Source organism: Cupressus sempervirens, chromosome 4, assembly GCF_028749045.1.
Source record: "Cupressus sempervirens isolate cs-2001-9-10 chromosome 4, ASM2874904v1, whole genome shotgun sequence".
Taxonomy (NCBI): domain Eukaryota; kingdom Viridiplantae; phylum Streptophyta; class Pinopsida; order Cupressales; family Cupressaceae; genus Cupressus; species Cupressus sempervirens.
The window spans coordinates 584218790-584230871 of NC_143121.1; the positions used below are offsets into that span (position 1 = coordinate 584218790).

Genomic DNA, 12082 nt, shown 5'->3' on the forward strand with positions numbered 1-12082 from the left:
ATCCCACTTCTTTACTTACACCTCTTTTACACAATAGTTTCTTCTTATTTAATAATGGTCCCACCATTTTTATTTTTTCAAACTTCTCCACCTTACCCTCTTATCATGCTTCCTAAACACATGAATTGTATTCTTTTAGATGTATTTGGCTGTTATCTTCTCTACTTATGGATTTCGGTGTTTTATTATTTGCTGCCTTCTTTTTTATATATCCTATCATTTCCCCTTATCTCTTTTTAATTGCTATGTGACGTATATATATGAATCATGGGCCAAGTTGTAAAGGCGACGTCTCCATTCATGTGGGCCCCCGACCTCCTTAAGGATGGCTTCCGCCTGTTTTCATTTATTTTATTTTAAAATATATTGTGTTAGAAATATAATATGCACTTTTATTAGCAATGTTTTATAAATTATTAAACATTATTATTTAAGATGTATAAATGGATAGTAGAATATTATTATTGTCTTGAATAATAATGTTGTTAAATATATTAAATGGGTTATGGATAAATATCTATGTATTTGTTGTTGATTTATTGTGATCACCCAATGTATTCAACTATCAAGAATGAATGATTATGTAACGACCTTGTAGTTACAATGGTGCACTCATGAGGATTGTGCCAATTATATTCAATTAGGTATATGTGTTGATTCTTAATATTATTAATAATAATTTAATATAATAATGCTTGATTGTTTGGCCCTGTAAAATATGTTGTATTATACTATTATTGTATAATTGTTGGGTTCTATTCTAAGAAGGGTCATCAGAAAAATTTACTTGGATTTTTCAGGTAAAGTTCAGTGAATTTGTTTCAAAACACATTGGTGAGATGGAGGGTATACTATTAGAAGCAGAGACAGGAGATTTTCTTGGGAAACATAGAGGATTCTGGTTCTACACAATTGGGCAACGCCAAGGAATTCGTCTTCCTGGAGGGCCTTGGTAAGAATTGTCAGTATTGAAGGATCTTTCCAATTAGTGTTGTTTATATGAGGTATGAAGAATTGTTGAAATGTTTATTTGATGAATGTTTCACATACTCTAACCGAACCTAGTCAGTATATTGCTCCAGCAAACCCCTCTTCAGCATGAGAACCAATGGTCTTCCTACTGCCCCTACCACACCGAGTTGGCTCTTTTCCTTCCCTCTTCTGCAACCTCTATCTTCCCTCACCCTGCTGCCCCCTTTAGAATAACTGCTTGTAAATTATGGGTCCTTAAATGTTCAACTGTCACCTAAACATTGCTGTATGATTTTAGTTTTTAGTTTTTTAGTTTCAGATGGAAAATAGAATTTTAATTGTTCAGGTTATATGATAGGAAGAAACTGTGAATAATTAAGGCTATGAATGAAATTACTACTTGAAGTTTTCTTTGAAGCCATCACTAAATAAGCTATTATGTCTTCAGTCACCCAGTCAGTCATGTTAATCATTAATGTACTGAACCTAGCTGGTAATAATTGGCTTTTAGCCTTTTATTGATTGTGATATAGAGGTGCCTTCTGATCTTCACACTCCTTATACCTTAATTATATTCACTACAGTTTTTGCTCTTATCTATTGACCAATTTTTATTCTTTCTTCGTGAATAGTTCAATATTTTCTGTGTATAGTATGTACCTATCCAATACAAGCCATAAATAAGACACACACACACCATAATCGTGGCGTAAGATTAATGAGTGTATATTTTTGCAAAGCTGATGTAGGTAGGGCTGTGTGATGGTTATTTGGGAGATTGTTTAGTTGTAATTACTAAGAAATTTCTAGAGATGGGGAATCCAGAAATGTTTGGTGATTTAGTTGGAATTTCCAAGAAATTTGTCATAATAAAATGGAGAAGCTAGAATTGATGGTGTTGAAGAGTACACAAGTAGAAAGTCTCCTTCAACTCTTTTGTTCCAAGGTAGACCCTCTAATGAGAGGTCCCTGAGAGCATCATCTGTACTGTCCCCTCTCCATGTATTCTGGAACTAAGGGACAACTACTAGAATTCCTTATTCTTATTTCAAAGTATAATCTTGATTCTAGTATAAATTCGTGTCTTGACAACCTGATATGAATATTATTCTTGCAGCTATGATTCAGTCTTAGAGGAATGATTAATTGCTTGTAATGTCCCAGTCCCAAATCATTCCAAAAGTTCGCTCTACTTTCCTCTATGGAATATCCAATACTTGAATTTTTGAGTTTTGTAAGAAATGCTGTTTGTATAACCAGTTGCCCCAACCTGGAATTCGTCAGTCACCAACCCTCCAATATAGTTGATTTGCCAAAAAAGTGGATTTCCAGATTATATGAAGTTCATCCATGTCTTGATATACATTTTATATATTAATGATAGGCTGTTATAATTAATATTTAGATATGTTCTACTTTTGCAGTTTGTATTCAGATCGTATTGTTGATTCCCTTCCCTTGGTACTAAGTGTTTAATCCCCTGAAGATAATACTTCTTTCTGAAATTGAATGTTCCCATTTGCTATCTCTCCACCTTTTCGATAATAATAACTTACTTCTTATATGGTGTGTTTGAATGAGAAATCCCTTGGTAGAAGGCACACCCATGTCCATTCATCTTTGTCTTTCTTTGTAACAACTATTAAGAATTCCTCGTCACTAATAATATATTATAATAGTACATCATATTATTATATAAATAATAGTATATCATATAATTATATAAATAATAGATTATATTATATTATTTTTATTTGTTCATTTAGTTATTATGATTTATTACTCAATCCTATTCTAGATAAGGGACATCACAGTGTGCCTTTCCCCAAAATTGCTTATCCTTAAGCAATGCCAATTAAATGTGAGTGGCTTCCGCTGCGCAATAATCCTGCCTTACAATATTCCTTGATGGACAAACCTTTAGAGATATAGAGTCTTTTCCTTAATTCCTTTCTAGGAATTTCAATATTCACCATGAATGTTGTTGATCTAGTCTCAACATTTGCCAATAATGACCTTAGTCTAGATCAATATTTATCAAGAATGTCATCGACCAAGTCTCAAGATTCACCAAGGGTGTCCTCAATCAATTCTCAACATTCACCGAGAATGTCCTTGATCTAGTATCTAAAATTTACCAAGAATGTCCTCTTTTAGAGATGTGTCATCTCTGCCTTGCAGTAGGGTAACCTTAGTAGTTCTCCCTAAATGATAGTGAAGTAAGGTGCCCAAATAGCGGTTCTTACTTAATTGCCACTACAAGAGGGTGTCCTTAGTGGTTCTTCCTTAATTACTTCTAAAATACGGTGCCCTTAGTAATTCTCCCTTAATCACCACATAATAGGGACCCATATAATGGTTCTCTTGTAACTGCCATTGCAATAGGATGCCCTTCATGATTCTTCCTTATTTGCAGCCTTGGAAATGTGTTAGCAATAGGGCGCACTTGGCGTTTCTTTCTTAATTGTAGCCTTTTCCCCTCTACTATGAATACCCTATCAATGTTGCTTATACAAGGGATGATGGTCAACCTTTTCTCTCCAGAACTTCTGCTATGGATCTCTTCTTCAAATTGCAATAATCTCTTCTCAAATCGGCTACAAACTTCTACTTAAATTTTGCTTAACTTATGGCTTAATCTTTTTTCCAAACTTGACTTATATCTTTGCTCATGTTCTCCTTACACTTCTATTCCAAAAGATTTCTTTTCTATACAAGAATTTGGAACCATCTTATGAAATTGATTTGCATTTATTGTTTACCAATAATTTTATATCTCTGAGTTCACTTTTGTTATTCTCTTATTATTGTTAGGTTCCTCTCTATTGACTAGAATGATTCCTTATTTTATTTTTTTAACCCTACAAGATGGTAGGACCATGCTTTGATACCACTGTAATTTCCTGAATAGAATATCCTTCAATCTCAAATAAAAACTCTTTACTAACCAAGTCTAGAATTGAAAACCATAAAACTCTGCTAATGTCACTTTGGTCAATGTTTAGCTCTACAACAAATTTCCTCAATCCTCATGCAATGATTTCTTTTTTGTACTCATAATATGACTATGGATGCACAAACAACCTATTATTGATGCCAAGGTCTAGGATTCAGATGTGTTTTAAAATTAGCTCCATGCCCAATCAACTTCCTATATGAACTCATCAACAACACGTCATGAAATAGTCACAAGAGAAAAGAGGCCCCATAGAAATTTGTCGATCAATTAATCCCAGGCACTAAGTATAAGTGACAATAACAATGATTCAAGCTGGTCTGATATTAATTATTTTTTGTGGACTTAGTATTCATCTATAATTCACGTTCTTTGATGTCAAGGCTCCAATATTACAATTCCACGACGCTTATATATGTTTCTTTAATAAATCCATCATGAATTATAATAAGGGTCCTCCTGGACTATATTCATCCTTGCTAAAATACATTTATTTGTAAAGTTTGTATAGTTCACAAATGAAATACCTCTTTTTGTGTCTCATTGTCAAAGTAGCGATATATTATAAGATCTTACAGGTATTTTCCAGCCAATATAATTTATGAATGTCTTGCCTAAATTATGAATCATGTTAAATGACATAAGAGATTGAGATATAACATAATGCGGCAGTTGTTAATAGTTATTGTTCCCATCTTTATGTCGAACCTGATAATATTGTCTGCTACAAATATTGTAGCCGATGAGATATGTAGTTTGCAGACTAGTAAATACCAATAACCGAGACTTGGACGAGGATATGGGATTCAATTTCTATCATCCAAGATATCACGTAGGGAGATTAAAACTTCTGTCAATATGCACGACGACTTACAATATGTGCCATGATCATACAACCCTTATAGCAATGGATATTGCAATTGATGGAAATGCTGATAATCTTGAGGTCTAGTTTGAATTCCTCATTTTCCGTCTTCCTTGGATGCATCGGCTACTGTTGTGATTGCTGCCTTGACCTTGCCATCTTTCCATATTCTTATCACGTAAAATTCAATTTGGTGAAGGATATTGTGCTTTTGTTGTGATTCTACGACCTTTCTATATGTATAAATTGTTGTCATCCAACACATTGACAGTTGCTATATTTATTAATTATTGTAATCTATATTAATGAGAGGTTGCTATAATTACTATTTCAATGTGCTACATTTGTAGTTTGTATTCAGATCCTATTGTTGATTACCTTCCATCAGTTCTAAGTGTTTAATCCCCTGAAGATATTACATCTTTCTAAAATTGAATGTTCCTATTTCTACATCACCTTCTATTTGATGATGGATTTTGAATTCTTATATGGTGTACTTGAATGAGAAGTCTCTTGGTAGAAGGCACGTATATGTCCATTCATCTTTGCCTTTCTCTGTAAGAACTATTACGCCTGCCTCAATAATAATTTACTATATTATTATATTAATTATATTATCTTATTATTATATTAACTATACATTATATAAATTTTTTTGGTTGTTAAAATATTATTTATTATTCAGAAGATTGGGTTTTTGTTGAAGTATAGCGGCTTGTCAACATGGTATCAGAGCCAACTACAAATGTATTGTATCTATGTTCATAAATGAAATTGTTTATTACAATTTCTCACATATAAATGGCATTTTTTGGGAGGGCGCTATTTGCAGAAGATAGATCTGTTGGAAATGTGTTTGATCCTGCCTCGATTCAGTATAAATTGGTATATAACTATTCAATTAACACCTCTGCACTCAATGTGTGTCAATCAGAGGAGTGTAAGGCTTCAATAGCTTCTCAGTGAATTGTGGCATCATCAGCATTTTGTTAAAAGGTTTGAATGAATTGTTCATGTTTCCAAATGTTGGATTCAATTATGTATCATACTGCTACCATGATGACGAGCCGCATGGCTTGAGGAATGGACCTCAAATTTCAGATATTGTAACCTGTACCTTTTCAGATTTAATAAACGTGCAACAAATTTCATGGTTTACAACCATTTGGGTTTGTACATGGTGTCATTCTGAGCATATTTCTGGTTTGACAAAGCATTCATAATCACTCACCACATGATGATAAAATACATTGCTTAGAACATCACATCACATGCCCATATCATCAAAAGGAAGATATGGAATGGGCAGTGTTGAATAGGAAAGAAGGAACCTGTTGGTGTAGGTGTATGGATCTGATCAAAGTTGCTGCCTATGATGTGTCCAAATAACACATGGTATCGAGTGTGTAGACCACTCGCGTAGGCTTCCATTATATCTTCCGTCATCTATCTCATACTCCAGTTGCAACCTGCATCAGCCCGCTCAATCTCCTTCTTTCACTGGCTGATAATCAGCAGCCCCTTAGGAAGAGAAGTAACCCCCTCTTCCAGATTCATTGACCTGTTGCGAGCTTGGAGATATGCCCACTTGAGTTCTAGGATTGAGGCTCTAGAATTTTATGGAAGGCTCCAAGTTGAAGAGACTTCTTTGGGGTGGTTACAGTTACACTGTAAGATTCACATGTTCAGCACTCGCAGGCAGATGAAAGGGCTCTTTGATAGGGAGCAACAAAGGTTTAGGTAAGGAAATAATCCTGAACAGAGGTTTCGTTTTGTCCAAGAGTAAAGGGGTGTCATCCTTTAGAGGTACTCCAGAGTTACCTGATTGAAATTCCTTTATTTGTGAATTTCCCCATCATTCTGCTCGACTGATATTTGCAGGGCATCAAAAGAGATTTAAACTGGATCACCATTAATTTCATTGCACGCAGATGTGAATAAATACATATACAACAAGATAATGGTGTCAAGAATAAGGGTATGTTTACTTGTAATATTTAAAGGTATGTTTACTAATAATATTTTTTTATTTCATAATGTTCATTTTCATGTTAGAGATTATAGGATATTATACATGACATATACAAGTTTGTGATATATGAATGATTTTTATTTAAGAGTGATATTTAATAATTAAAAGATTAATGCATGGAGACCTCCTTAAATGTCATTGAATATATGTATAGATGATACATATTTCTTATTTGAATAATGATGACTTAATCTATCATAACATACCAAGAAAATTCATGGTGTGAGAGGTCAAACTGGGTATAGCACGGGAAGGAGATGAAATATATGAAAAAAGGAAACCAACAAACATTTATGCGGACTTGATATTGGATCTCAATACACTAGTGAAACAATTAGAAGGGAGAGAGGTAATGTTAGCAAGGGCCAGTAACTATTGGTTCAAACTTATTTTCATGGAATGAAAGGTAATCAAAATTACAACCAAAATATCATGGGATCCATAAGATAACAGGAAAGGCACATAAATGCTTGCCACTTGTTGACGAGAGATCTCAAGGTTATACTAAGTTGGTACTTGCACGATTATATTGAGGAAAAGGAGGATTAATATCTGATTCAGAGACAGTCTAACACTTTGTTAAAGGGAAGTTTATTTTAGAAGCTCAGAAGGTTTATGTTCGGAAGGATTCTGACGCATTCGTCAGAGGGAGCAGATAGAGGATATGGTTTCATCAATTGTCAGTGATATCGATCATATTGATTTAGAGGGAGTAAACCAATGTTGTGATGGAATCTTTAGTGATCGATAAATTGTAACAGTCAAGAGGACTGAAATTCATGCAACTATGTGAATGGGCCTACCCCTTGTGTACATCATAAGAAAGTTGTGACTTTAAATTAAACTATCTACGAGAATCTCTTTGATAAATGAAACTTGACGTATGAGTTGTAGAATCATTCAAGTGGCACAATCATACTCAATCAAGATATTGGCGTATTGTGGACGAGCTTGTGTTAGCTTCTACTATTAAGCTTAATGAATGTTTGGAGCTTCAATGGATGAAAAGAGGAAATTGGAACTTAGAAAGAAGTCATCAAATTTGATGTGATGTAAAAGTGTTCAATGATATAAGAGTGGGAATTTTACATTCTGGGGAGAATAATAGGCAATGTTTCATTCCTACTTGAGCCATCCTTAGAAAAGGAGATATTCCATGACCTTCATTGGCAAATAAATACTTGTATCTTTTACATTTATCTATTCATTTATTTGTAATTCTATACATACTATAAGGGTTATTTGCTTTGATCTTTTCCTTTATGTTTGAGGATATTCTTACAGGAAAAGAAGGTTGGTACTTCACATATGCTACCAAATATTGTGCAGTCTAAATCTAATGATAGCTGTTCCAAAGACCCTAATGACTAAGATGGATAAAGTGAGGCTCTTGAAAAAACCATCTTTGATGATTAAGATTATGAGATTCTTCTACATTAAGAGGGAGTATGACACTTCTTCAAAGGCAATACAAGAGCTTAGAAGATTGATACTCAGAGGGAGTCTAGAAATACATGTGGGTGACTATATGATGTTTATGAGCCCACTCTTACGTATATCATGAGGGAGTGATTAGTTCGACAACCATCCTTGGTAAAGAGAGTTTCTATGGAAGTAACTAGAGGACTTGACTTCCCAGGATCGATGTTTAGAGGGAGAAATTTTGAGATACAATCCTTTTTGGATGGTATCTTCTCTTTGAGAATTCTAAGAGAAATTCTTTATAATGCGCTCTCCTCTATGAGCGAGAAAAATGAGGTGAAAACCCTTTGTACCACCCTCTGACTGGGTTCATGGTGGTTACTATTTCACATATGATATGTAATGAAAGGTGATGATTTTTCATTGACATATATAAACAGAAGCTAACCATTATAAGATGACGATGTTGTAAATGGTAGACTTGTTATTATGATTCTTTGGGCCAGATTTTGCCGGACACCATGATAACAAATAGACAGAAGGTAATCTTTGTAAGATGACGATCTTGCAAATGATAGGCCTGTTATTATGAAAATTTTGTTCCGAATATGCCGAAAGTCATTGATAACGAAAGCATTATGATTACTCTAGAAATTGTTTCGGACAATTAGAGATCATAATATATGTTATGATAGTGTTCATAACATTGTGATTATAGTTATTTGACAAGTCACTATTTCAGAGTGTTAAACTCAGAGAATATGTTGTGTGTGTATATCCTTGATATTGATATCTCATAAAATGTTTTTTTCATTTCTCCCTTGACAAGAGGGAGTGTTGAAGTATAGCATCAGTTGAAGTGATATACTCATTACATTGAGTATTTGTATTCATGATTTATATGAACATTGTTTTATGTCTTATATTATTGATAAGAATAATATATATATAATATTATATATGTAATATAATATATATTATATATATTATACATTATATAATAATATATTACATACATGGTTAATATATTAATATTACATATATGCTTAAAGGTGAGTTATACATATAGTTAACTAAAGATGATTAACTATAGGAACATGTCTATTGAAGAGACATGTCTCCTCTTCTCATATTTATATGAGATTCAAATCTACATTTGGAAAGCATCAATCACATTGGCAATGTTACTACATTTGCAGAAATGATCCTAGAAAAACAATAGTTTTCACATGACTTGAACCAGGGATGGACACAACAAGGGGTCCACCTCCCACAAGATAAACTTCATAGCACATAGACCCATCAAGAGGTCCAAAATTAAGCTTATTTGCCTCCTTCAACCATTTCACAGGAATATCTCTTGGGCTCCCAAAATCATTAGCATTTTCAGTAAACTTATCAATATCACAATTTTTCTTTGGAAGCTCATGTTCTCGTGTCTCCTTAGTTGCATTAGTCACAAGTGAATCACCTCGATGACCAAACATATTAGACTTTGAAGGGTTGATGTTATTTCTTGGAGTTTTAGTGTCCAAGCCTTGTTGGGCCCTTTCAACCTCTACCCCAAAATTAGTCTTTGAGTTGACTTCTCTATCCTTTACTTGTGTAGCCTCTAGCGGGTTTTAGACCTTTCCTCTTTCTCTTTCTCCACATTATACAAATGCGTAAAGCAATCCTTCCATTGGGATGCTGCTTAATGTATTTTCTTCTTGTACAATATGTTGCAATGTGCTTAATGTGAAAGCACTTTCTACATCTAAACGAAATGCCTTCAAAGTCCATAGGTTGTATCTACACCCCAGTGGGCAATTTCAAAGATAACTTTGTAAGTGGAGCATTTGAGAAATCCATCTAAACAAGAAAATGGGCAAAGGTTTTTTAGAAAAATCTTGTAAGCCCTCATCTACCCTAAAAATTTCTACCGAGAGTATTCCCAATAGCCTCAAAACAAGAATCACAATAAGACTTTAAAGGGAAATTTGAAAGTCTTACCCAAATAGGTATTTTTCTGAAAGATGGATTAAAAGCCAATGTTATGTGGTTTTTAGACCATCACCTTGTTGCAAATAGGGAACCCCCCTCTTTTTCTTTAGCTAGTGAGATTCTTTGTCTTAGGTGGTTTTATTTGGCAACATTTTGAAGTCTCCAAGTCCGGGTTGAGTTTGAAATTTTTTGGCTCATCGGGAAGCAAATCTTTGTCTTGGGTTTGTGTGGGCAGTTTGGTGCCACTTTGAGGAATTTTCATGGCGTAAGTTCAAGTACAAAATGAAATTTTAGTCCAAGAGAGAAGTATTTGCATTGTTGACGAAGTTTGTGAGAAACTCAAGTCTTGGAGAAATTTTGCATCTTCAAAAATTTTCCCTCTTGGGGAAATTTAGCGACTTCGGAATTTTCTCTCTTTTGGAAATTTAGCATCTTCGAAATTTCCCTCTCGGGGAAACTTTGCATCTTCATAATTTTCCCTCTTGGGGAAATTTTGCATCTTCAAAAATTTCCCTACCTCCCTATTTGTCCCATAATCTCAAAAAAATGCCTTTATTGGATAGTAACTTAAGCATTCAATTTTAGAACAACGAGAAGAAATTGATAATTTTACAAAGGATTTCCCTCTTGGGGAGATTTCACATCTTCGGAAATTTCACTCTTGGGGAAATTTTGCATCTTCGAAAATTTTCCTCTCAAGATTTTCCCCAGCCAACTATCATTCTTTATTAATCGTAAAACCACTCTACCCTTCAAAAAAAAATTTAAGGAGAGAGAAAGTGACAAAAAATAGAAATAGAAAAATAAAAATAATAATAATATATGGTTTTGGGATTGTGTTGAGATTAAAATTTTGCTTTTGACTTTGCAAAATAGTTGGTTTTAAATTGGGATGAATTTTGTTTATTATTGATGTAATTTTTATTTCCATAATTTTTTCGGCAAGCTTAATGCTTTTCTCCTTTGTTTTGACAAGGTGAGTTTAAGAAGAAGCTAGAGGGCAAGGTGATGATCAAGGCCTCAAATGTTAAGTTTGTGGATCTCTAATAGACAAAACAATTACAATAATAATAACTGCAGAGAATGTCCTTACTTGAATAGTTCCAGTGCTGAAAGTATGTTCTTCTTTATAGCTTTGCCAGTGATTACAATCAGTCCTCCTTCGACCGTATATTGAAATGAATGGAAGTAATATATATTTGATGTGAATTTATTTGCAAATTAAATTGTTAAACAATATCTATACTCTGATTGCAGGTACTGGAAATGCCGTGAATTGATTACCTTTGCTGCGATCAGAGCGGCATATTAATATGAAAGCAAGAGTACATGACTCCGAAGAGTCATGATTCTACGTGGCCTAAAGGCCACATAGAGGCATGCCTCTTTGGAGGCATGTCATTTCATAACCAAACAAAATTACGTGCTTAATTACAAGCTCGACAATCATAAGTCCGATAACATATAATGAGGCACGATCAATATATATCTTCCGATAACAATATAGAGCCCGATCACAGTATATTAAATGGCTGCCAATAATCAAATTCAATATATACACTACTACACATACATAGGTATGTATATATATGTATATATACTTATATACATGTAGTTAATATAATCAGCAGCAATTTAATTCACTTATCAGTATATCAAATAATCCACGTTTTACTTCTTTTGACACTAAAACATTAACACTCCCTCTTTAGCAAGGGAGAAGTAAAACATCATTAGATTAGAATCAAAATCATTATGTAATCAACACAATGTATATTAAAATCTCTTAACAACATAAAGTATATCATATGATCTCTACTTGCACCTAAGCAATGTCTAGAGATGTCCATAG

At 33.7% G+C, this 12082-nt stretch overlaps 1 protein-coding gene across 2 annotated transcripts in view; it reads left to right on the plus strand.

The window, feature by feature from the left end:
* The window catches only part of LOC149562552 (tRNA (5-methylaminomethyl-2-thiouridylate)-methyltransferase), a 212782-nt gene that overhangs the window by 169507 nt on the left and 31193 nt on the right, over nt 1-12082 (plus strand). For both annotated transcript variants that reach the window (XM_089826042.1, XM_089826043.1), the window contains exon 8: nt 801-952. In XM_089826042.1, coding sequence (XP_089682168.1) covers nt 801-952 — 152 coding nt within the window. The remainder of the gene's footprint in view (nt 1-800; nt 953-12082) is intronic.